The sequence below is a fragment of the Montipora capricornis genome, chromosome 9 (assembly GCF_036669925.1).
Source record: "Montipora capricornis isolate CH-2021 chromosome 9, ASM3666992v2, whole genome shotgun sequence".
In the NCBI taxonomy this organism is placed as follows: Eukaryota; Metazoa; Cnidaria; class Anthozoa; order Scleractinia; family Acroporidae; genus Montipora; species Montipora capricornis.
The window spans coordinates 11,756,183-11,783,682 of record NC_090891.1 but is presented as its reverse complement, the minus strand read 5'-3'; the positions used below and the strand labels follow the sequence as shown (position 1 = coordinate 11,783,682).

General features: G+C 37.7%; 1 protein-coding gene across 4 annotated transcripts in view; it reads left to right on the top strand.

Moving 5' to 3' along the window:
• The window catches only part of LOC138015200 (C2 domain-containing protein 3-like), a 107,232-nt gene that overhangs the window by 41,142 nt on the left and 38,590 nt on the right, over window positions 1–27,500 (top strand). For all 4 annotated transcript variants that reach the window (XM_068862156.1, XM_068862155.1, XM_068862157.1 and 1 more), the window contains 11 exons: window positions 1–435; window positions 3,141–3,245; window positions 3,583–3,669; window positions 6,407–6,511; window positions 7,604–7,689; window positions 9,999–10,051; window positions 10,439–10,588; window positions 11,648–11,892; window positions 12,592–12,864; window positions 17,348–17,610; window positions 24,668–24,801. The exon at window positions 1–435 is cut by the window's left edge and continues 12 nt beyond it. In XM_068862156.1, coding sequence (XP_068718257.1) covers window positions 1–435; window positions 3,141–3,245; window positions 3,583–3,669; window positions 6,407–6,511; window positions 7,604–7,689; window positions 9,999–10,051; window positions 10,439–10,588; window positions 11,648–11,892; window positions 12,592–12,864; window positions 17,348–17,610; window positions 24,668–24,801 — 1,936 coding nt within the window. The remainder of the gene's footprint in view (window positions 436–3,140; window positions 3,246–3,582; window positions 3,670–6,406; window positions 6,512–7,603; window positions 7,690–9,998; window positions 10,052–10,438; window positions 10,589–11,647; window positions 11,893–12,591; window positions 12,865–17,347; window positions 17,611–24,667; window positions 24,802–27,500) is intronic.

Below are 27,500 nucleotides of genomic sequence, written 5' to 3'. Positions count from 1 at the left end.
CTGATGAAAAATGGAAAAGAATTGCAAATTAAACCAAGGATTTTCAGAAAGCCTCCATTACCAATTTCAGCACCCTCTCAACAAAGTGATCACATACTGGTTACAAAACCTGTTCAGTTTGTGGGACAGGTTTATGATGTGGCATCACATAGCAAAGAGAATGTTGTGAAACCATCTGACAAATCAATGCCACAAATATCAGTTAATGAGAAAATTGATGACCTTGAAAGAGACCCGTTAACTGTTTACACACTGTTGTGGATACCGGAGGGAAGCAGACTTGTCCAGCATAAGCATCATGAGGCCAAAGATGTCCCTAAGGGACTTGTTCATAAGAACAATCTTTACTTGGTTTGCCGCATGTTCTGGTGTGATGAAGTAACAAAGTCAAGAGTCTGTTGGGGTGACATAAATCCCTTATTTGGCTTTAAGCAGGTTAGGTGATTTGAATAATTAATTTTTATTTTATTTTTCCAATTTGTTGAAAGGATAAACCAACATTAATACATGTAAACTGTGTGTGTTGCTTGTAACAAACTTTCAAGGAAGTTTGATTCAGAATTGTTCTTTCCTGGTATAAGAAGAAGAAGAAGAGAAGATTGTAAACATGAGTAGGAAAGTACATGTACAAATCAAACTTGGTTGAAATGATTGATTTTTGATAAGCTAGTGGCTTGGCAAGGGGCAAAAGGACAACTGACAGGATTCAAACCTACAACCTCCATACATGTATCTAGTCCATAACTCCTGAGGAGCTAGGTCACTTATCTAGGGTGCGTTCGATTGACCGTATTCCAGAATAGGAATACATGGAATAGAAGTTTAACACCTTTCGTTTTTACTTAGATTCACATTAAAATTGTCAAACACCTGCTAAAATGCTGTTATAAACGTATCTTTATTATCCTTGTTGCTTCAAAATGCCAAACATACCATTTTCAATCATCTCTCTACATATTCTTATTCCCGAATAGGGTCAATCTAACGCACCCCTAGTTTCTTCCTCGACAAAGTGTCCCACTGGTCTGTTGGCTCCACAATTTCATTTGCCTCAAGTTTTTAAATGCAACTATATGATGGCAAATGGTGCAATGCACCTCTCTGGTCTGTGCACTCTCAATGTCATGGTTTCAAGTACGTATCTAAATGCAACTGTGTGATGGTATGTATAGTAACTGGTATAATGCATCCACCTGGTCTGTGGGCTTGGCAATGTCGACATGCCCTGAGCACATAAATGCAATTACATTATGGCAGATTGTTTGGTGTGCCCGTGAGAATGGTTGATTCGCACCTATGTACGAGGCACAATTTTATGGCAAGATCATGCCAAGATCCTGTAGATTTTTAGATTTTTATCCGTACTAGCTGCTCAATAAGTTGTTGAACTAGTCGACTGAAGGGAAAATATTACAGAAGTAGATTAATGTTTTGGAATGCCAAAGATAGGCTTAAAAAGAATGGAACTGATTTCTTGAATATGTACTTACAATAATTTATTATTTGTGTCTAATCTACACGATCTTATAGTTTGATTTCTTCTGTTGACTGTCTTTAACGTTCTTGATTGGGGGAAAGTAAAAAAGCAATTTGCTCGTTTGCAGTCCAGTTTCGATTTATATATTTCTGAATTTCTAATTAGTTGTCACCTTTCAACTCATGCAAACTTGCTGTGGTAAATGAATTATTGCAAGAATAGTTGCATACATTAAAACCAGAAAGCGAAATAACGTAACGCTTGAAGTGCGAATCAATGGTGATGAGCTAGTTGCTTAGCAACAGGTGAAAGGACAACTGGAAATGGTCAAACATCTGACCTGTGTTACAGAGGTCATAGGTTTGAGTGTAATATTTTCCATTAATCCATTTTGTCATTTATTCATTGTTGTAGTAAGTCACTTGATATCCAATTGGTTTTTCTTTTCTGGAGAAAAGCTTTTAAAATAGGATTCAAACTCTAGATCTCTTTTGAGAGGGGAGATCTGACTGAAAGCACTCAACTACGATGCAGTTACATGTAAAAAGCCATAATTGTTGTGTTGATTTTACTATGTAACTGCGTGATGTGGTTTTAGTCAAAAGCTTACAGATAACCTCCACTTGTCATCATAGAGTCTCTTATGACTTACATGTATGATCAGTGGTTAGAGCATCTAGTCTTGGAGATCTTGGAAATGACTCTATGTTTTTTTCTGAGTTAGATTTGGTTGTCATAATAATATTGTCATCAAGGCTGTCTGAGTGAGTGAGTGTAAGATTGTAGGCTTGCAGTACGTGCATGAATTAAGAAACTAATGTATGGAACAATTTATAGCCATTGTACAGTTATTCTGTTTGTGGCCCACTTGTCACCTTTTTTTTGCTTTGCAAGAGCTATGGTCAACCTCAACAATGGTGTTAACAATGGTGGCATTCTTGCCAAGAGCCCTTGTGGGTTTTGTGAATAAACACCCACTTAGCCTAACTGCGCTGTTTGGGGAATCCATCGTCACTCCTCCCACAGGAATAAAAGAAATAAGCCTTTGACAACCAACTACAATTAAAATAAATCAAGCAAAAAGAAGCAAAAAAAAAAGAAAAGATTAGATGTCTTTGTCCCAGGGATTTTGCGATGGCCTCCCATCCAAGTTCTAACTCCACCCGGACAGGCTTGACTATAGCAGCAATTACATCATCAATTTATACGTATTTGGTTTTGTAAATACTATGCAAAAACGTTAGTAACATTGGACAACAAAATAAATTGTAAAAAAAAAAGGGTTAATCAGGCCTCACAGGCTTTGTGAGTCAACGCCCTCTTAGTAACGGACCTGTTTGGGGACTCCATCGCCATTCATCAAAAACATGAAAAGAAAATTACAGAAAAGCCTTAAGTTTAATAACCAAATACAAAAAAGAAATCAATTTAAAAAAGGATGAGATATCTTCATCACACAGATTTCCCAATTGTCTCCCATCCAGGTACCAGCCCTATCTGATAGGGCTTACTTAAGTGAAACTATCAAACTGTTTGTAATCAGAATGCAAAAACGACAACAAAATTAGATAATAAAATATTATTTTGCAAAAATAATTAGAACACAATACCAGGCTACTGCACTACCCACTAGTACGCAATGCATGCCTATTTTTGTACACAGGTTGCACCAGTGATGCTAAACTCGCCACTACTTCAGAGAATATGCAATAATGTCATGATCATTGAAGTTTGGAACAGGATTGGTCCACATGACCATGCAGATCAGGTAAAATGTCTTTTGAATCTTGTCATTTTGTTGATGTGTTCAGTTTGTTATCATTTCCAGCCTGTGCAAATTTTAACTGGTTACCAACAAATTGTAGCAAATCTAAATGGAACTACTTGTTGTGATCTCATGTTTTAAATGGCACAGTGTGGATGACTGTACATGTCATAATACTACCAACCTAAGATCTTGAAGGCAGACTGAGACTACATGTGTAATGATAAAGCAAAGGAAGAAAAGTGTATTGTCATAGTATGGCAAGCCGAATGTAGCAAAATTTAATGTTGTCATTTTTTACAATTTAATCCATATTATGCAATTAACACATGGTTATTAGCTGCTTGGACTTGTCAAGTTACCACTGCATCAGCTATACTTATCATACAGGGACCCCAAGATTACAAAGACCCTACTCAAGTCAAAGGTGAGTCCTACACAGCACTGAAACAGTTGACTTCACAAATGTGTGTATTTGTGATCCAAAGAGTTTTACATTATTGAGGGTAAGCAAAAACCGAGCCCACAGGCGTAACCGTGGAGGAGGTGGTAGTTGGAACTTACTTAAACTTTATATGACTGAATATCAGCAAATCAGCTAGCCTGTTCACATTTTTTCTTTTTTTCTTCATCTAACTGGTATGTATAATATGTGAGAGGAGGCCCTAGTGTTTCATTGATGCCCATCATACAAAGACATGAAAACCCTTTTAGTGTGGAGCATGTGGATGAAGGATATTCATTAACCAAAAAAGACATTTTGCATAAAGATTGCACATACATGCAAAGGTAGATGAGCTTATAGCAGGATAAACACATCATATCAGAGCTTTTTAATCCGTGTGGGAGTGAAACGCTTAATATTCTCCATCTCCCTCATATTTTATTTCCTTGTTGCTGTTTGTAATTTCTGGTCACACTTTCAATTCTGTTTACTTAAATCTTATTAATTTTTTGATACTGCGAGATAATTATCATGATTTTTTTCAAAATGCAACTAAATTTGTTGCGTGTGTTGCTATTTTTGTGTTTTGACAGATTTTGACAGAATATTTAATTATGAAAAAACATCTACGGAATACGGATAGATCATTAAAAAATCTTTATTTTTAGCGGTTATTTGAACATAAAAGATGGAACGCTTGACGAGAAATAATATTTTTGTTGATATTTGAAAGAAGAAAAATTTTGCGGGAATCAGGACGAGGTGAAAATGACTTAACAAATTTGCATATGTGCGTTGAAATGTGATACGCTAGGAGACTGGAATTCTCTGACAAATGATTTTGTCATTGTAGTGAAAAATGAAGTTTATTTGGTAAGGCAACAATATTTCTTTAACTTCCTGGTTAATCCAATTTATTGCTACCACTTACTAATGCCATGAAATTACATCATTTGCGTGACAACACAAAAACATTCAGATAGTAACCATTTCTTCGGCTTTTGTGCTTGTCAGCATTGTGATTTGCGATAATTCGCAAGTCTGTTTTTTGTATCTCATAGATGTTCAGATTTTCAAATACATGGCCTCTCAATCTCGCGATTGAGCAAATAGTTCACCCTGAAGTCACAATAGATACGTTTCTCTGGAACCCAACAAAGAAGGCTTCCTGACCCAACAAATGAAATTTAAATATTCAGTTAAATAGTACAACAAAATTAAAAAAACCAAAGATGGAAGTTTCTTGGCTAAAAAGTACGTTGTTTTACTCTGAAAACAACGAACGATTAACATTCTTTCCCGTAGTTCATTCAGTTGACACAAGGTGATCACGTGCACCTTTACTCAAGAGCTTGTGTTTTTAAATTTAAACTGAATTTATTACGAAAGCTTAAAAAACTAAAAGACCTCAAAACGGGACAGGATATTACAAAATAATTAATTAAAGGTGTGAACGTGTGAGCCAAGGGCCCTCTGCTGGCGCGATATGTGGGTGACCCTCAAATGGTCTTAATGACACCTCACTTGCAAAACGTAACTGGAACCCTACAGTTCGATACAACCCAATTCTGACAGTGCCTTTTGTTTTTGTGTAACATGTACCACAGGCAACCCAGTGTACGCTTTTTTTAGAGCGTCTTGTTCAATATGTTTTCGGTGGCTCAACGTTAGCTACCGAAGCGAATACCCAAAGGACTAAACCGAGTCTTTAAGTTACAAAATCCAGCGGTATCACCCATTTTTGAATGACACACTTAAATCGACGTGAAGTTGTAATGCAGTGAGTGCAGTGATGTTATACTGTGTGCATGAATTATATGCTGTAACCCTGGAGCCACTGTCAAACGGTTTTTCTTTGGACTTGTGTATACTGTGAAATTCCTTTGGTTGCACAGTGAACACTGTTGCATTAACCTAATGTTTGTTGATAATTTTTTGGAACATTATGGATGTAGGCAATGAAGGGGCAGCAACTGTGGGAGATCAATTGCCCAATTTTCCTTTGCCAAATGCAGTTCTGTCTCATGCAGTGTGATGGATGTGTACCATAAAAAGCTTGAGTTGTGGTTGAAAATTCCCCCAATCGATGGTATTGGCCTCAGGAAGTATGCAGTCTCCTTAGATCAATGCAAAAAGGCCAAGCGCAAATCTATCGCTACTACGACAAAATAATGCACATGCCCTTTGAAAAACGATGTCTTGGAATGAAGTATTAATTTTTAACTTAATGGAAATGAAAGTGTCAGCCAAAGTTACACTGTTTGTTGTTTTAATATGTGGAGAGTAGTGCATAGCTCGACATCTGAAATCTTTCATAAGGTAAATATATTTATAGGCTTACATGTGCATTTCACTTGGGTCATTGAGTAACCAAAAAAGAAGTGCTACTAAATATATACCTCTATTTCCTACTGTCAAATTTCTGAGCATCAATTCACCATCCAGACTTTCAGACCTTTGGTTACTGCTAGTAAGGTAAAAAGCATGCATTGATGCTTCAAGAAATGCACCCAATTAGCCAATAATTATAAAAAATACCATAATACTCTTTGTTTGTCCCTCAAAAATTTTGTATAAGCATTTTTTATTTTCTCTTGGGATTTATAATGGTCCCTAGAGAAACTGAAAACAATGCTTATGCAAAATTTTGAAGGGACAAACAAAGAGTATTACGGTATTTTTGATACTGGCTGATCACTATTATAATTATGCTTTTTAGTATCCTGTCATTGCTGTTGATGAGTGGAGTGATGTCGTTAATCCTTTCACTCGAACCCATCATGGCCAAGTGAAGGTTCTTTTAGCAATGGGATCAGAGGAGCAGGTAATTGTATCCCTCTTGGTAATAACACGTGCATTATTTTTTACCCTTCCCTTCCACGGTATTCAGTAGGCTGGCTTTTGTGAATCATTTAAATGGGAAAAGATATTTGTTTTCAGTGATAATTATGGACCACCACAGCCTGCCTGACCTTTACTGTAATTTGAACAAAGAAAATGTAGAATTCATAATGATACTTATTAAATTCTCAACCTCGGATAATGCAATTCTCGTGCTCTGATTGGTTCACTCAATCTCGGTTATCAGCTCATATACCTTAGTTTGACCATATATGGTAAATGATTGCGCTAAACATCTTGCAGGCATCTATTCTTTAGTGTTGTTAGCGCAGCCCTCTTGAGTAGTTCTGAGTGTAAGTTGTGTGAAGATCTTTGTACACATCCTTTAAGCCTCTCTCTTGGAGTCTTTCTATCTTGCGCAAATGAATGGCTTTACAAAAGTGCCAAACTAATTGACAATATGTTAAGTAGGGTAGAATCGCTGTTTTGAGCAGCACTAGTTTGGCACATAGGAATTAGATTTTTTAGTTGCATATGCACTCCTATCTTTTGGCTGGCCTTGTTACAGATTGAGCTGATATGATCAGTGAAGTTTGGAGTCTAAGATTACACCTAAGAGTTCAAGCTTTCCTACTGCTTTTATTTCTTCATTGTTCTTACAGATTGTATGTGTGACATTGTTTTTGTCTTTACTGTCACCAATGTTCATAGTGTGATACTTTTTAAGATTCCCAGCTGGAATATTGGAGTCGTACCAGCTAGTTAGTGGCATTGCGCGCAGTTTCTCTAAGCTCCAAGGTAACACTGGATTGATCGTTTCCGATGTGGAACATCTGATGGTCGTCTGCGTACATAGACAAGCTTGATTTAACAAAAAAGGACAAGTCATTTTGAAATATATTCCACATCAGTTGACCCAGGGCAGGGCATCTTGTCAAGACGTTAGTCAACCACAATAGTCCTTAATTCTAAACCAATAACATTTTGATAATTCAATTTCAGCAAACCTTCTTATTCCTGAGCATAAGCAATTTAGTGCTTACTGGTAAATAACTATTTTTCTTACAATCTGCAGATTTCAGCCATCCTGAACATGAAGTGTGGAGGAGAGATTCCTGTTGGATTAGTGTCACACCCAGCTCATCAACTGGATATTCCAAGGTTATTATTGATGTATGCAGTATATTTAAACTGTGCAGCAGTTTTTCATATGTTACAAACTCAAGGCAAAAAAAAATTGTTTTTAGTTACACTTCGATAATTATTATTGTTTACTACAAACTCACTAGTTTTTATTGAATTATAAGATACGAATAATTAAATGGAATGTTTAGTTTTAAATGTTTAAAAAACGAGCAGCAGTGTTTCATCAGGGTTTAAAAACATGATGCGTAGCCGAGTGTTTTAGACCCACTAAAATATGTGCTGCTAGTTTTTTGAACTGCTTCAAAAACATTCCACAAAGAGTGTGTCCCTCTGGACTCAGAGCAATGGTTCAAATTGTGAGAGGAGAATTATTAGCATACAAGAAAAACAAGCTATGCCTTATTAGTATTCTCTATTTAGAGAATAGTAACAAGGAGTGTTTTATAAAGCTCATACATGCAATGTTTTATCGGCTATTAGGTGCATGAATTATTAATGAGTTTTTGAAGTTAGAATCAAAGAGGAAATTGTATTCCATGTATAGTCATTGATCAAGTAAGGCACAAAATGATACCCTCTATACATACATACATACATACATACATACATACATACATACATACATACATACATACATACATACATACATACATACATACATACATACATACATACATACATACATACATACATACATACATACATACATACATACATACATACATACATACATACATACATACATACATACATACTTAATTGACCACTCCCCATAGGGGCTTTTCATAGCCAATGAACACAATATCGACAGAACAGAACATTCAACAACAACTGTTAAGAATGCCAACTGGCCGGAGGCAAGCTAGTTGGCTATTTACAAGTGCAGCTGAGAAGTTGAACCAGGGACTACCAGGAACAAATTCAACCAGTGGTCAGAATGTGTCTGGAACCCGGGATCCCCAGATCTCAAAACTTCTGGGTCTATTTAACACAGAATCAATTTTATTGTTTATTGTCGTGATGTGACATTATGCATTATTATGGGTAGCACATGTGTTTCAAGTTTGACCATTTGCCTGTAATTATCTGTTCAAATCCAAGATATTTGGTTCATTAAAGAGAGGGTTTGGAAACGAGACTGTTGTCATAGCAACATGTTCATGTTTGCAGTTTTGTGCCTAATAGGATGTACATTATTGACACTAATTTTGCATATCATTACTCCAATATTTTGGGAGATATTCTCAATTTTTGGATTTATTACAGTCATTTGTACAGTTTGTGACGTCATCAATAATTATTTTTGAATTAAAACTTTAATATCTCTGGAAGGAGAGAAGGTCTTCCAAAATAGAAAACACCACTTTTTATCATTTTGAAAGGTGTTTAAAATAAGCAAAAGATATTTTTTACTTCATATTAGGCACTTTAAAAATAATGCTACAGTACTGTTCAAAAGTAATGAGAGCGAATTTTCGCTGAATATCAGATCCAAAATAAACTTTTTGGCATGAAAAAGCTTTTTGTTTCCATCTGGCAGTGGATTAACGAGACATGCTGTCTGTTATATTCAAAATTTAACACTCGAGTCAAGATTAATCAAATCACCTTTCAGTATATGGAAGTCTCTTCATTAATAATTTTGTCCCCTTTTTTGTTGCAAGGGCAGAATTCCTGCAAAGCTTAAGTGATCAATCCAAAATCCTCTGCCATTGCTTACATGTATGTTCCTTTCAGAATTTTGTGCATGCATACCTCCAGGATTTATTGCGTCTCAGTTCCCTGATATGTTGCATTAAGGCTAAGCTAGTAACAGAATGGCATTATCCAGTGATCATGTTTTAATACATGATGTATAGGAATGCAGTTTATAGACCGAATGCATAAATGGCGGCCAAAAAAATATTCTTTTGTTATGTGCTAATTAGCCTCACTAGCCTTGTTTGCATGGACAAAATACAAAAGAAATATTGCTTGAGAGCGAGGCTAGTGAGTCTTATTAGCACGTAAACAAAAGAATATTTTTTTGGCCGCCATTTATGCATTCGGTCTATTGTTTCTTATAATTTTGGCCACCATTAAGTAAATGGTTGTAAAGTTGATTCCTTCTTTCTGCATGTTTTCAAATGTAGCCATTGTTTGATCTCATCAAATGTGGCTGTAACTCCTGGGATTGGGTGAGAAACCATTAAGTATGACTGTTACTGAAGCATGACATTTAGCAATGAAAGTAGTTCCTAAACTCACAAAGTTTTAGTTTATATGTACTAGAAAGAAATCTCAATTTCTGCCCCTTGCTCACTTTTAGTTTGACTCTTTCACAGATTTCATGATAATGGCAATAAAGCTGTGAATTCAACGGAAAATGAAGAACTTGGTAAGATAAGATTATTGTGTATTCATTTCAGCTTCATAATTCCAAACCAAAGAATACAAAAAGCATCTTAAAAGCTTTAAGGTTTTGGTGATTACACTAATGTAAAAAAAAAAGTTAAATTTACATTGTAAAAACACATAGACATGGATAACCTCCTACCAACCGAAAGCCTAATTATAGCTTTTTTAAAATTTTCTCAATCAGTCTGGCAGTTCTTCAATTATTTTGTAACTTTAAAGGACCGACGTGTGCAACCGTGAGATGACATTGTGAGTTAAACCAAACTTGCATAGTGGCAGAACCTAACCATGAATTTAAATTCAAGTGGAGTATTTTACCTGAGAATGTGAAATTCTAGTGAGAGGTTCATTTTAAACATTTTCGTAGTTGAACACCAGTTTGAGATAACAGTTGAAGACATCAGAGGCTTGTCAGTATTTGGCAGCACTTTGTGGGGTGAAACAGATTGTTTTGTACAGTACCACTTTCCATTCCAAAGACTCCAGCAGCAGCATTCCTCTCAAACTACAGGTCAAGGTATGCTCTTACATCAAACAAATATTTAGATCCTTAATCCATCCTAAAATCCTTGCATTGTTTATGGTCATAAGTGCAATATATGCATTAAGGTTGTGGAGAAGCTATGATCTATGAATAAAAGCACAGGATTCTGAGCACAGTCAACAGATTTGAGGCAGATAATTATTTTTCTTCTGATGGGTGCCTTTGCAATTTGCAGCAATTTTTTATCATTCCTGTAGTGTTAAATTGTTATGCTTGTGAAGTACAGATTCCTTTATACTGTAATTCATCCATGTAATACTTTTATAAAAGATTGAAAGCAATGCTCTCACTTATCAGCGGACAATTTAAAGTGCCTATCACCTCAATTCACTTTTCCACTTTATTTATTCTCTGAAGTCGTCCCAAATACATCATGTTGTTTTTAGATTGAAATTTCCCTTTTTTATTGGCCTTGAAAGATGAGAAAAGTGGTCATACTTTGATCAATAACCTAGCAATGAAGGGTAATGGGTTCGGTACCGGGTTGACATAACAAAGTAATCTGCATCGCTATTTTCAATGAACTATCTCAATGCAAATAATATTAATTTGTGATGTCAACCTGGTATCGCACCCATTCCCCTTCATTGCTTGGTTATGGATCAAAGTATGACTACTTTTCCCGTCTTTCAAAGCCAATAAAAAAGTGAAATTTGAATCAAAAGGTTCTGAAAGCAACACGATGTATTTGGGATGATTGTGGAGAATAGATAAAGTGGAAAAGTGTGTTGAGGTGATAGGACACCTGAAAAATCCTGCAGCTTCAGTGGGATTCAAACCCATGACCTCTGTGATGCCGGTGCAATGCTCTACCAACTGAGCAATGAAGCCACTCAGTTGGGAGCACGTCAATAATATTTGTTGGGCTTATGTGTGATGGAAAGAAATTTGAATCCTGTTGATGTCGTCTGAATTATTATAATAATTGCTTAAATTGTCGTGATTGGTGCAAGCATTACTTCCAATCCAAATAAACATTTCTTTCCTGCAATAATACTTTTGTTGTTTGTTTGTTTTGTTGTCTTTTTTCAGATGAAATTTTAAAGCTTCAGCCTCATCGTACTCACACTACCTTGTGCGTGCCAGATCCATCCTTCCATGATGTGGCAAGACATGCATTCAAGCTTCCTCTAGGAATTCCAGTCCAAAAACACTTATTGGCAGCCTTCACTGGCTCATGGGTTTCAGCCCCATCTGTATTAGGCTCAGGTGGAGTTCCTTTTGAACTATGGAGACGATTCTACTACCCAAACATCAGAGATCAGATGGTTGCTAAGGTTGGAAACAAGAAACTAATACAAATGTATAGTTAAAGTGGTACTATCATTAAAAAACCATTTCCTTTTTTTCTTCAGATTGGATTTCATGGTCCGCCAGTACTCATGTTCAAAACTGACCCATTGGACCTCAGAGGCTTGGATCTATAGAAAATGATGTCAATTACTGACTAGCTTAAAATCTCAGCGTGTAAATGCAATTTATTAGACATGCAAAACAGGGGTTTAAAGTCTGAAAGCCCAAAACTCCTATGCTGCATATTAATTCAGCCGCGTACACACGCCTTGCATTTTTAAACTAGTGAGTCTTTGACGTCATTTTCTTCTTGACCCAGCGGTCTCAAGATTTTAAAGTTTGTAATGGCAGGTCAATAAATGAGAAAAACTCACTTAAAATAAACAGAAGTCTTTTTAAAATCAGATCTCAAAACTTGGGTCAGTTAGTGATTAGTTAACATAGTTTGAAATCCAAAGAAAAAAAAAAGAATTTTTTTTTTGGTCGTAGTACCACTTTAAGATGTGTTCATGATTTAGTTGTGCTTGTAGCCTGTGTTTAATTTGTGGATCCAAAAAGAAAGAATTGCCACTACTTGGAGTGAGAAGATGGCTTTGCATTATTTTCATAATTTATAACAAGTCAGAAGGGTCTCAGTTGTTGCAGGATGAATCTCTAATGTATCTTTCCTGACAACTGACTAGGCTAGTCTTCCTCTGGCAAAGCTGTGTGCTATGGTCACGATGCAAAAACAAGGAGAAGCTACAATCCAGTCATTTTCCTTACCACTGACAGTCATTGCAGGTGATGAAATTAATAGCTTGCGGCAGTCTGACAGAGTGCCTGACACTGGATTACTTGATGTTACCTTGAAGTATCAGCATGTCAGATCAGATCAGCTGAAAAAAGAATACCAGAAAGAAGAAATTGACCATGTGTGTTTGTCATTGAAGGTTGTACAAGCATGTGGACTCAAGGTGCTGTGCACTTTTTCCTTTAAATACACCTCTATGGAGGTTGAACAGATATGTGTGGTGTCATGAAATAATGAGATTATAAACTTCCATAAAATAATAATAATTTATATAGATTTAGCCAAGCCTAAAAGCAGAGCTCTTGTGTTGTTTATTCTTAGGGAACTGGTCAAAACTACAATACTCGAACAGGAACCACCTTTGGGGTAGGGGGTTTCTCTAAGACACCACCTATCTTCAAACTCATCACATGAACATGACCGACATTTTATTGGCTTTTAAATTTGAGTTCACACAGGAATATTCAGCTAGCAAGAGTCGGCATTACTAGGCAAACAAGAAAAGTGAGGTTTGAATCTCACTGTAATTTTTTATTGCTGGATAGAGGGGTGGCTGTGCAATATAGACACCATCTTTTGATGTTAAGTAAGGAGGGTGCAGGCAGACACCATGCACCATCTATTTTGTGGTTTGGTGGGTCCTATTCGAGTGTAGTAGAATTGACCACTTCCCTTACAATAAGTTAACCTGACTCCAGCCGGTAATCCAATTGAAAACCAGTACCTGGTCAGCAGTCAACTTAAGAAAAAAAAAAACAGCTGACCTTGATGAGCTTTAAACTTGAGCCCGCAATATGGTAGTGTGATATTGGTCAGCAGATACCTTGTTTTGACAGGTGTCAATTAACCATAGCATGGATGTCCAATATCAAATATATTCCCTCCAAAAAACATGGGTTATACCACAGAGTTCCACATAATTTGGTGTACATGAAGGGGTGGACATACATAAATGGGTTACCCTTTTTTTTTTACCCATGGTGTTCTGCATGCACGCACCTTTGGCGCGTGGAGCTCCACTATAACTTGTATAAATAAATTTTAGGTCAAGAATTGCTGCGGTAAATGGATTACTTTGTTTTAATGTCGTTGGAAAGTGCAGCTTAAGATCATCAACAGACAGCAAGGGCTTGTTGCCTTTTGATGTTAGCATAGGCTACCTAAGTTCGCATCACTAGAGAGCATGTAATTATTAAGTACTAGTGGGAAGATGACCTTTGAGCGCAAGCGGTATTGGGTTACAGGCAGCTGTTGTTACCGCTAACGAGCGACGCTGTGGGGATGGGGTAAGTGTTGTACATGAAATGACTGTATCTCATTGGGTGCAGTTAATTTGACTCAGACCCAAGCTCAGTGACCATTTTTAAAATCATCAGCTATCGTGGAATCGGAAGCAGAAAATGCTCATTTCCAGTCAAGGGCGTGTGGACTTTTGACGACAAAACATTCACCGAGGTTCGCAAATGATGGGGCTTTAGCTTTGCATGAAAAAATCGCAGCTGGGATGGATTTTTAAGGCGCAAACCGCCTCTGAGCTGACTACGCGAGCTTATACGGTCGAAATCTTAGTGTGCTGCCTTGACTTCGTCTTTTGACAGTGATTTCACGGAATGCCCGAAATGGTAAAATAAGCACCAAAACGCACAAGAATACACCAGAGGTGAGTCAGTTTTATTCATTTTATTGAATGAACATTAAATTGAGCTTTTTTTAGGCTTCATAATCGACGGTATTCTATTTCTCATACAAAGTCTTGTAACAAGTTTAATTCTCAACGCCTGCCTGTAACCTAATACCGCTTGCACTCAAAGGTCATCTTCCCACTAGTAATTAATTATTACATGCTCTCTAGTGACGTGAACTTAATTGGGCTGCCTAAGATATTAGCAGCGAAAAGGGATCTAAAGGGGCCAACATCAAAATAATATTGATCCCTTTTAAGATCTACAAAAAGATAATCAATTGAAACACATGAAAATGCTGAGATATTTTTTTCCTAAACATGATGCTAAACAAGTAGAGATAATGATGTTGATAATAATCACCTACACTGTACCTAATATAATATGCTAGTGTGCAAAAGTGCTCTACTAATTGGGGAGGCAATAATCAAAAGGAAATGTTGTTTGTTTTGTTTAATATTTATTGTAGAATTTCATTATATAATACATGTTCAATCTACACTGCTCGCAGTTAGCAAAAGCTAGTCGAGGCGAGCAGTGGTTACACATGTATAAAATAGAGAACAAGTAGAGAAAGCTATGGTATGCAGTTGTGTTTTACAAACAATACATTGTAGAACAAACAGGTATACAAATATAACTAGTGTACAAAGTATACATTCAGCTAAAATAAGTAAATATCTAAAATCAAATCAATGCAAAGTGCAAATATGAAAAGCCAAAGTATTAAGATATTTTAATGTTATTAAGACAGATAAATCAATATGGTCACTTTCTTCTGAAAGTGGGATATTGTGGATTTTAATTTAAAAATTGTGGATAGATGGTGAATTTCACGAAAATTGTTTTACACCATTTCTTGAAAAAGATTTAATTTGTTTGTCAAGTCTTGACAGTTTATCAAAATATTCACCTCTTGAAGATGACCTTGTTTTATAATGAGTGAATGCTTGCTTTAGAAATAAGTAAATTAGCAATATTAGAAGGTGAGAAGTTGTTAGATATGTCATGCATCAGAACAGCAACTGATTTAAAGTACAGAAAATCAAGAGGAAGAAAACGAAAAGAAAAAAAGTAGGGTACAGCATGAGATTTGTTGTCACTAAAGTACATCAGGAAGAGGGCACGTTTTTGGAGAATAAGAATTTTGTTTCTATGAGTCTTGGCAGCTCAGCCCCATGCAACTATGCCATACAGTAGATGAGGCTGGATAATTATTGAGATGCATATGTATGCAAAGGAGCTAGGGGTAGAAAATGTCTTAATCTAGCAATTATGCCAATTGTGGACAATAATTATTATATGATATTTCCGTGAGAGATTTTCATCCATCAACACACCTAGATATTAATTTTAACATAATTTTTATGTTCTAAGGAAATATGTTTCGAATACTTTCAAGTTAACTTCATAATTTAGGGCGCATGCATGACCCTATTCCGGAATAAGAAAACGAGGAGTGATGATGAAAACGGTATGTTTGGCGCATTTCGAAGTAGCAAGGATAATAAAGATATAATATATTAGCAGGTGTTTGACAACTTTTAAGTGAATCTCCATAAAAACGAAGGATTTCTCACTTGTATTCTCTGTATTCCTATTTCGGATTGTGGTCAATCGAATGCATCCTTAGTTTCTTTTGTCTAGGTTGGAATATAACAAAGTTAGATTTCTTGATGATTAACTGTCATAGCCGTTTGGCGGTTAACGTGTCATAGACGTTAGAAAATTCAGCATTAACTATGGTTTCAAGTGACTTAAGATTTCTGTCAGCATAGAGCATAGTGTCATCAGCAAATAGATAGAACTTCAGTTGGTAAGCACTATTAGATATAATTATCATTTATATAAATGAAAAAAGCAGAGGTCCCAGTACCAATCCCTGTGGGACTCCTGACAAAATTGTTTCCTTTTTAGAAGTTTTTTTAGCACCAATTTGTGTTGTTTGCTGCTGACAACCCAGTAAATATGAAGAATACCAGTCATTTATTATTCCTTGCACTCCATAATGATGGAATTTACTTAGTAATAATCAGTGATCTACCATGTCAAAGGCCTTTCGTTATAGGTCTATAAAAATCCCGCATGAGTACAATTCTCCACCCATGTTAGTTTCAATTTGATTAATTATGTCCAAAAGAGCATGTTCAGTGGATCTTTTTTTGTGAAAACCATATTGTGAATCATGAAGGATTATAATTGCCTTGCTCAAGAAAAGATTTAAGACGGTAATACATCATTTTTTCAGAAAGCAATGATATTGGTCTATAATTAGATGGATCTGATTCGTCAACACTTTTATATATTGGAATTACTTTAGCAAGCTTAAGTTTGGAAGGATATGAACCGTTTTCAAGTGATTTTTGTATGATAAGGATAAAGGTTGGCTAATAATATGTTTAGCTGATCTTAGAATGCGAGTAGGAAAAAAAGTATAGTCTGTATGCCTTATTTATTGGAGTGGCCATTATCTCAAGTTCTATATCAAGGGGCGAGACAGGGTTGAAAAAGAATGAACTAGCAAAGTTGAACTTTGGTAAATATTCTGTGAATTGTTTAATAGATGGATTTGGCATCTTAGAAGCCAAATTGTATCCTATGGATGAAGAATACTTATTCATTATGCCAGGAAAGTCAGAAGGATTGTGTGATACTTGATTGGTCCTTGGACATTTGAGGGTGGTTATATCCTAACAGGCTTTCTTTTCTCTATACCTAAATGACTGTTGATGCCCTCCCATATCTTCTTAGTATTACTGGAATTTTCCTGAAAATACTTGTGGAAATACCGTTTCTTGCTAATTCGCATCAGCATCAATGTTTATTGCGGTAGATCTTATAGGGGGCAGTTTCACCAGAACAATAAAGATTGTTTTTTCTCTTATCAATCTCCTGATGTTGGGTTTTGGTGAGAGGGAAAAACTAGATTATCGTGGTAATCTGTGTTCATATTCTTTCTGATAGGCTGCAGCCCGGGTTCATGCTAAATCTATGCCAAGCTTGTCGTACCCAGCTGAGGTTGGTGTCAATTGTTATGTTGTGATCCAGTTCCCACTTGGCAAACGACGCAAGCATGTGACAAAAGCTGTAGCACGCACATTCACTCCGGAGTTTTCATACGATGCTAATATATTATTACCAATATTGATGCCATCTGGTGCCACAGGAAAGGGAAAATTGAGTTTAGCAGAGCAATTGGAAGATTCTGAAATGTTGATTGAAGTTTGGTAAGTTAACTGTCAAGTCATTGATAATGAAAGATATGGTGAAATGTTAACCCCTGGCCAGTAAATGAACAAGGATATGTTCACTGTGTCTTTCTATCCTTGTTGACTGCATGGGGAATGCTCGGAAAAAATTGTTCTTTAAAATTAATTTTGTAAGATTCAAACCTACAACCCTCTCTGATAACTAATAATAATGATAATAATAATTATTATAATAATAATTGTACAACGTATGTTGTGGCCGGTATGTATGAGTTATACAAACAGCTCCTACCAACGAAGTTATACGAAGTTAAGAAGATGAAGATATCACAGTCAAGGGACGTGTCCTGTCATACGTGTAACCATGCACCAGAAAGCTTAGCTTACGTGTTATTGAGATGCTCAGCCCTCGCCCAAAACAAGTATTTGGCAAGACACAACAAAGCGCTGAAAATATCCTTTAAAGTAACATTCATACGTAAGAATAAACGTTATCCTTATCTTATGTTCTTATAATGTTCAGCCTTTCGAGAATTTCGTCTAAAGCAAAACAACAACAACAAAGGCTTTAATTTTACTGTTCATGTTATGATCTTAACCCTTTCACCCCCATGGGGTTCCCCATTGACGAGTAAAATCGGCTGGCATTAGACAGAGTAAAATATATTAGTGGCACTCTTGGGAGTGAAAGGATTAATGGGGACATAGTTTTTGAGTGAATCTAGCTCTTGTTAACCCTTTCACCCCCGTGGGGTTCCCCATTGATGAGTAAAATCGTCTGGCGTTAGACAGAGTAAAATCTATAAGTGGCACTCTTGGGAGTGAAAGGGTTAATTAAACACCTTTGCAATATTCAACATACTTGACACCACTGACTTCTGCATTTTTCATAGCACATCTTTAATTAATTTGTCTTTTTTCCCAGCAACTTCAGTAGTCCTTCCATAGTCCTTGACAAAACTCAAAGCACGTCCATGATAATATTGTACTGGTGGACTGTACAATGTATATCCAGGGTATCGTTCATTGTAACTCCCATCATAATTAGCAATACTTTACTGACTTCTCTTCATCTTTCTTTTCTCTTTTCTCTGAAATTTCTGAAATTCTGAAATCTTCTGAAATTTCTTTTCTCTGAAATTTGAATGAAAGCTTGTTGTCGCTTTTGTGCTTTATTATTTACGGTCAAGGTTCTTTCGAAAAGGATTTGATGTGAACTGTAAGAAATTTGTTTAATTGCATATGTGATTGTGTGTTTCGTTTGCACACACGCATCTGAAATAGGAAGGGTTTTGATGTGTGTTCAGTAAGTTGTGCACGCGAATACATGTGGCTAAATATATCATTATTCTAATTCAATCGAACCTTACATACTCGAGTAATGCGATAGCACTGAACTTAGAAAATCAACCAATCAAAACTGGTGAATATTGTAACATCTCCCTTCTTTTTTTCTTTTTTTTTTTTATATAAAACAAAATAAAAAAATATATAATAAGTGATTACAAGAGAAAACCGGGGCAAGTCGAAGCTGAGCAAAAGAAAGAAAAGTCCATAGACAGTCATTAAAAACGATTAACGTTCTAGCAGACGTAGTCCTCAAATCTAGCAGGTCGCTTAACATTTCGAGAGCTTGTTCTTCGTACTGGTGGACTGTCCGCATCAGCTTGGTAACTGGATGGTTTTGATGCGGATTCTGGTTGTGCAGAATCTTCCTTAGCTGGTTGGTTAGCATCTTCAGTAGCTTCCTTGAACGGCCTGATGGCTTGCCTGTTTCGCCGGGATACTTCTCCAGCTGTCTCTACCAGGTAGGACCTGTCGGAGAGCTTCTGTACACAAGTTCCTGTTTTCCAGGAACTGCCTCTGTGCGTCGGGGCTAGACGTACTTCTTGACCAATGTCAAGGTCAGGCAACAGCTTCACCTTTCGGTCGTGGTAGCTTTTCGCTAGCTGGCGTTTTCGCTGTATTTTATCTGGCACTCCTTTGGGAACCTCAGAGTACAGCAGGTAGGTTGCTATGGGAACTAGGGTCTTGGTACTTCTCGACATAAGACGTTGTGCAGGGCTTGCATTCAAATTCCTCTGGGGCAGCATTGACACCAAATGGCATCCGTAGATAGCGGAATCGGCCAAAGGGCGTCCAGAATGTGGTGAGCTTGCTGCTTCTTTCGTCAAGACCTATTTGGTAAAACCCATCTTTGGCGTCGAGTGTCGTAAAAACTTTGGCTTTACTGAGCTTTGGGAGAACCTCTTCTAGCGTAGACATCTGATACTTCGGCCGTCTTACTGCTTTGTTTAGGTCCTTTGGATCCAGACAGATTCTGATTTTCCCTGGCTTGGCAACGACTACCATACTGCTGATCCAGTCAGTAGGTTCAGTCTCCTTGACTATGATGTTCTTCTTCTCGAGCTCTTCTAACTTAGCTTTAACTTCTTTGTGAAGCGTGACTGCAATGCGGCGGGGTGCGTGATGTACTGGCGTGACTTCCGGGTCAACTGTGAGGCTTGCTTTTCCAATGTTCCCGAGACCTTCAAAGACATCTTTGTAGTCTTGCAGAATCTTTTCCTTGGTGAGGTTTGTCTGGTTTTCACATATGCTGTTTACTTGTGGTGTTGGGTTGCAATTTATCTTCAACAATTCTAGAGTTTCGTAGGTCTCTGCGGATAATAAGGGCTTGCTGTCCCCTTCAATAACTTGAAACTTTAGCACGTGCGGTGATTGACCTTCTTTCTGAACATTTAGTGCCACTTCACCAACTGGTTTCATCACTGCGCCATTAAACAGTCGGAGCTTCACTTTGCTTGCTTGAAGAGCCGGATGTCCGGTCTGACAGATAACTGACAGGTCGCGATGAGTTAACACATTACATGTCGCTCCTGTATCTAGCTGGCAATCCAATTTAGTCTTGTAGCACGCGTTAGGATCGGCAAATTCGAGTGAGGTGTACAGCTGTTTTCCTCTTGCTTGTACTGATGAAACTTCTTCGAGTTTGTAGAAAAATTCTTCGGTGTCGGTTTCTTGTTCGTCATCTGATAACTCGGTCATCTGTTTAATCGGGCGTTTCTGCGATGACCTGCCGACTGATGCGAAGTGATTGGGTTTCTTGCACACTTTGCATTCGTGCCCAAATGCTGGACATTTTTCCAGTGTATGCCTCTGTTTTCCTCCGCAACGATAACACTGATAGGCCCTCTGTTTGGAATTTGGCTCTTAATGCTTCCTTGGATCCGAAAGCAGATCGCGTGTTTTCTTCTTTCCATTGTATTGATTGCGTGACTTGACTTTGTTGTTCTGTCGGCCGGAAATAGCATTGACCTCTTCGGTACTTTTGGTTTCTTCTGATTTCATTGCCTTTAGCTGTAAGGTGGCAACTTCACTTGAACGGCAAATGTTTAAGGCCTTATTGATATCCAGGCTGTCTTCTTTTAGAAGTCGCAATTTGGTTGCGTGATCTAGCAAACCGATAACCAATCGATGTCTGATAAGTTCTTCTGTTAGCGTGCCGAACTGGCAGGTCGATTCTGCCTTTCTTAAACGATTGACATACCCATCTACGGGTTCGTCCGGATTCTGTTGGCACATATTGAAAAGGTAGCGCTCATAGACGACGTTTCGCTTCGGCTTAAAGTAGGCTTCTAATGCCTCGATGCATTCATGCATGTCCTGTTGCTGTTCAGAACTAAGCTTCAGGTTAAGGAAAATTTGTAAACAGTCCTTACCCATGGCAGAGCGGAGTGTGGCCAAACGTATTTTCTGTTCTTGCTTGTCGAGGCCTGTGGCGACTTCATAGTCCTGCCACTGTTGCTTGAAGAATTCCCAGTTATTAACCAGATCACCCTTGACATTCATCAGCGAAGGGATAGGGAAATGCGATGTGAATGTGAGCACGTGTGGGGCGCTGCCCGTTGTCGCGTTCTCTTCTGTAGTTGTCATATCTCACCTAAACTGTCGTTCTTTCGCGGATCTGTCGTCCTGGCGAGAATTTGTACGAGTTATGAAGGCGTACTGGCCGTAAATCTTGTGGTTTAAACTTCTGACACCATGATGTGTGTTCAGTAAGTTGTGCACGTGAATACATGTGGCTAAATATATCATTTATTCTAATTCAATCGAACCTTACATACTCGAGTAATGCGATAGCACTGAACTTAGAAAATCAACCAATCAAAACTGGTGAACATTGTAACAGGTTTCTTGCCTCTTATAGCAAATATGTTGTTTGTTTCAATAAATGTTTTGCTGGAAAAGATTTCTGTGAAATTCCCAGCTTTTGTAAATTTATCATGTTGTGTAATTTTTGAGCTTAGCAAATTTGCATACATGTGTTGAAATGTGATACGGAGAGAATTTTTTTGGTAGCGCATAAGTCACGTATGAAAAGAAGCAGGTCTGTTGGAAGCATGCTTGAGTTTCAACAAAATGAACGCCAAAATCGGCAAAAAATTGTGACGCTGATCGATGAATAAATAATAAAGTAGCAGCTATTCCCAAAACAATGGAATTACCTGGTGATAAATACAATGTAACCTTGTCTTGGGGAGTAAATTTTTGACTTTTCAGAAACAATGGTCAACCTCCAGAGTTGGGCGATTGTGATCTTTGTGTTGAATTCGCACATTTCTTGTCAAACTTTTTAACACTTGAAAGAGAAAGAAAACTAACAAAAACAAAAACCCAGTATCTTGCCATCATTTGACACAGATGCTTCACTGTTTAGCAAGTAAACATGCCGCGGTAACTTGATCACAGCGCCCACATGCTAGAAAAATGCTAGAAAACCAAGACGACAGCAACAGACCTGTTTACAACAAGAGGTCTTGCATGCAGATCAGAGCAATGATGAGTTTAATAACATCGAAGAAGCGTGTAGATTTTGGAGGTACTTATGGCAAGGAGTCCATGAGAGAGATGCGCGAGCAGATGTCGACGTGAGAGTGGACTGGATCGAGGAGGTAAGAGCGGCAATGGAGGAGCTAGTACCGGAGTTGCCTACAAGGGATTTCAACTTGATGCAGAGAATGCAGGGAAGATCAGAAAGCAGAAAGAAAAACTGAAAGTTCTCCTTAACCAGACAGTATTACTAACTTCTGGTGGAAAAAATTGTGCCTGTTATACGAGGGCATGGCCAAGAGTTTTCAGGCAACAGTACACCAGCCTGAGTTCTCCTTGTGGTTCATGGGGGCAAGTCCATCCTAATCACAAGGCCAGGGGAGTTCAAGAGCAAAAACGAAAGGCCCATTACGTGTTTAAACACGCTGTACAAGTGGTATATGTCTTGCTTACTGGGCCAAGCAAACAAGCACCAGGAGGAGCATGGGCTGATGCAAGAGGATCAATGAGGGGCTAAGGTGAAATGTAGTGGTACCATCAATATTTGACTTATTGACCGAATGATACTGCAGGATGCGCAACGAGGTAGACAGAACCTGAGCATGGCTACGGTTCAACAGCGAAGGTATCAAGAGATGGTGGAACTGGAAAAGTGTCAAGGGAAACTAATGAAGAACAGATGGGATGACAGTTACTTGGACCGAGGGGTCTGTTTTGCATGGCTTCATCTTTGGAAAGCGGCACCGACACACACAGTGGCAGGGTTGCAAGAACTGTACCAGCAGTTATCTGCAGTCGATCGTGTACGACAATGGCTGTTTATGGAGACTTTATTTTCCTTCTCCAGACCGGTCTATCTTCAGCTGTTTGTTGCCAAGTGTTATTGTTAATGTTTCTCTGTTTCATATTTCGATTTCTTGACCCTTCACAAAGCTGGGAATACAACAGCTGTTTTGGTAACCTCTCGATTTAGTATGTCAACATTTGTAATCTTGTCTTTCCATGTGACGGCCATGATTGCTCTCAGATGACGCAGCATGAAAGGGTTATTGCCTACCAAGGTTTATTATCACAGACCGGCACGAGTGGAAATGTAGACGAACATTGTCGTATGTGCAGGAGGACATCAGAAAGTGTGAAACATATACTAGAAGGCCAGAGTGCAATCATTCAATCACTGTCAGTACCTGGCGAGGCACAATAAGGCTCTCAAAATCTTGTTCTTTGAGATGCTAAGATCTTTGGTCCTCACCACATCTGCAGCTCCTTGGTACTCCCAAGCTCAACCAAAGCCAAAGTATGAGAAGGATCGGGCAGTGGCATATTGGGAAGTCCCTTTGTATGCGGGTACCACACACGTCAAGGCAAAATGGATGCGATGATCATCGACCAGGAGAGAAAGGAGGTCAAGCTGTTGGAAATGAGCTGCCCGTGGGTAGAAAACAGAGAAAAGGCTTTGGAGAAAACCAACAAGTACCGACCACTCTGCTGGGAATTGCAGCAAAGATATCCTGACTACCAAGTGATGCAGCACAACATCATCATTATGTCCTCAAAGGATACTCCCAAGACCTCAACACACTCAAGCAGCTAGTTGGAAATAGCTACAGATCGGTCGTAGTGCAGATGCAGAAATCTGGACTTACAAGCTCTCTGCGTAATTATCACCCACTCGTTTAAAGTTTTAACGCATTAGGAAGCCGTCTTATTCATAGATTGAATTATCCGACAATATATCGTAGCAAGTAAATATTTAGGAATACAGCGTTTAGGACACTTTATGAGCTAGCATAAGTTCTGTAATTTCTTAAGTTTTTTAATTAGCATGTATGGTCTAGTCTCGCGGTGATTGACTACGGTTGATAGCCGCCCGATTAATGTTTGTAGGACAATCTGGGCAACCAGTTGTTTTTATACTGCTCATAATAATAATTGACACACAAACTTACTTTAGTGGCCTAGCTTCTACGAGTCTCCTTTTGATTAATTTCAATTTTTTAGAAAATGTTGACAGATCTTCCCTTATGAAACAAACATGATGAATGCTTAATTGAGTTGGCATCTGTCAAATTCATTCGGAAATCATACTCTGAAATTCATCCTTGATGACCAGAAAAGTGATGCAAGAATGTTGTTGTAAATGGGTTAGTTTTTAAATGCAAGTATTTTTATTCAAATAGATTCTTTTGTTGCTATAGCAAGCTTTTATTGAGAACGCTGTAACCAAGGACTTATCTTCTTTCAGGCATCAAATGTCTCGAGGGAAGAGTACTAGACAAGTGTTCAGGCTTGGTGACAAGGCTTCTGTTCCAAGTGATAGAGATGTTCTTCTTGGTGAAAGCACAGTTCCACTTTTAACACTTCTTACTCGCCAAACAGGTTAGTTTGGCACTGATGTATAAGTACAGTGTATCCATCATAAATGTTCATGCAGCAACACAAGTTTATAATTATTGGTTTATTTAGAATCACTTAATATATTCCTAAGCAAACTAGAACTGTTACTTATCAACGCTCGCTTTTCATAATATGCATGCCACACATGGAATGATCTGCCCCCTGAGATGTGTACAAGTCACATCTCCCTAGCCTCATTTTATAAGTGTTCACTACTTCAATATAATTATTGAATTACACGTAAGGCCCTAGATCTGTACAACGTTGACGACGTCAGAAGCTGGAGAACAATCTATCCCAGGTGCAACATAGTGAGGACTATCCATTCTCTTCCTGCAATCATGGTGCTTCTAGCAATTTGAATCTTTTTTTTGTTTCCTTCTGATTTTTTTTTTTTTTTTTTTATATATGAGTAGCTTTTAGTTATTATTTCTCTTAAATGAGGGATCCACTGTAATTGGCTAGGCTGTAGTGGTCTTCCTGCAAAAAAGTTACTCTATTTGTATGAAATTCTAGTTAGGTGAAGCTAAATAAATGAATAAACAAATAAATTAATAAATTTAATAAATAAATGGAGCTATATACTGTAATAATTATTATGTGTTGTGGTTCAAAATTTTTCCTGATTTAGAGTTTTTAAAATCAGTTCACTTTCGATTTTTCTTTGTCTAATTCTTGGTACACTGTAGCTGAAAAAAATCAAAAATCAAAATATTGAACTACAATGATCATAGACGAAAGTAGTTGGGAAGGTTAATTACTGGGTTGCCAGTATGGCAAACCCAGTCGGAATCTGTGTTTAATTTTGTGGGTTTTTTTGTTATTTTTATTTTTTTCCGTGTCGGGAAAAGTCTTGCCTGTCGCTCCCCGGCTAAGTGGTGTCTTTGTGCATAGAGTCTTCTGTGCGTATTTTGTTAGGTTTGATGGGGCTGGGGTAATGCGTAGCTTGCTCTGCACAATTAACCTGTAATGGCGTCGAAAGCCATTGTAACGCGAATGGCGTTTTAGTACATCTTTAAAGAAAATAAACCCATATGGAGCTCAAGAATGGAACGTCAAGACAGGCGGTGAAACTTAAAGATCTGGAATCTTAAAAGCAACGAGTAATGGACTTAGACAGCGTGAATCTTTCGCCCGTCGAGCCAAAATCAAAATGAGCTGTACTTCTAATATTTCGCCAAGGTGGTGTTACGTACAACACTGAAACCAAATGGAAATTTCTCTGGTAACTTACGGGTTCAACAAAGACAGAGAAGGAATCGAACACCACAAGTAGATCTGTGATCTTTGTTGTGTGTCTCACAGTGTTGACTGACGTAGCATCTATTGAAAGTTTGCCTGTTTGACATTCATTTTGTACCTCAACTCTGCAAAGGTTAAAAAAAATTGGAAATTTGACAGTGAAAAATTATTTGAATGAAAGCTTGTTGTCTCTTTTGTGCTTTATTATTTACGGTCAAGGTTCTTTCGAAAAGGGTTTGATGTGAACTGTCAGAAATTTAATTGCATACGCTTTGTGATTGTGTGTTTCGCTTGCACGCACGCAAATGAAATAGGAAGGGTTTCTTGCCTCTTATAGCAAATATGTTGCTTGTTTCAATAATTGTTTCGCTGAAAAATATTTCTGTGAAATTTCCAGCTTTTGTAAATTTATCATGTGTAATTTTCGAGGTTAGCAAATTTGCATACATGTGTTGAAATGTGATAAGGGGAGAATTTTTGTGGTAACGCATAAGTCACGAAAATAAACAGGTCTGTTGGGAGCGTGCTTGAGTGTCAACAAAATGACCCCCAAAATCGGCAAAAGATTGTGACGCTGATGAATAATAAAGTAGCTGCTATTACCAAAACGATTGAATACCTGGTGATAAATAACCTTGTCTTGGAGAGTAAATTTTTCATTTTCCAGAAACGATGGTCAACCTCTGAGAGTTGGGCGATTGTGATCTTTGTCTTGAATTCGTACATTTCTTGTCAAAATTTATAACAATTGAAAGAAAAAGAAAACTAACAAAAACAAAAACCCAGTATCTTGGCATCATTTGACACAGATGCTTCACTGTTTCGCGAGCAAACATGCTGCGGTAACTTGATCACCGCACCCGCTGAATTCGATGTGCGATTTACTCGGTGCAGCCAAAAGTACAATTACAACAAAACAACTAAAATCTCCCAAAATGTTTTTTGCTGATGGTAACTTTTTATATTCGTGGTTCAAAATTAATGTTGTTTTCATGTCGTAAATTTTGTTACTGATGGCATTTAGTATTTTATTCTCGATCGACCGTCCAGAAACTTCCTTCTGCTCTTCTTAAAAACTCATGTGTATCCATATTTATTTACTTTTACATCAATATTTGTTTTGCATAAAGCAAGCGAACAAAATCTGTATCTTGCTTGGTTCGCATTTGATAACATTAAAATAGAATTTTCGGTCCTATGCTTCTGTTACTGAATGGTATATTTCTTAGGTCGCACATCCAGATACTTACCCCGCCGGACGGAGGATAACTTCAGCTTTCAACTTTTGTTTACAAAGCTGTCAGATGCTGTCAGTGCACACTTACAATTGTGCTGGAAAGAAGTTGCATGATCAACATGTCAGCCTAGAAGCCGATGTTTCTCGATTCCCTTTTATTTTCTTCAATCTTTCTGGGTTCAGTACTTTGCTAGTAACCACA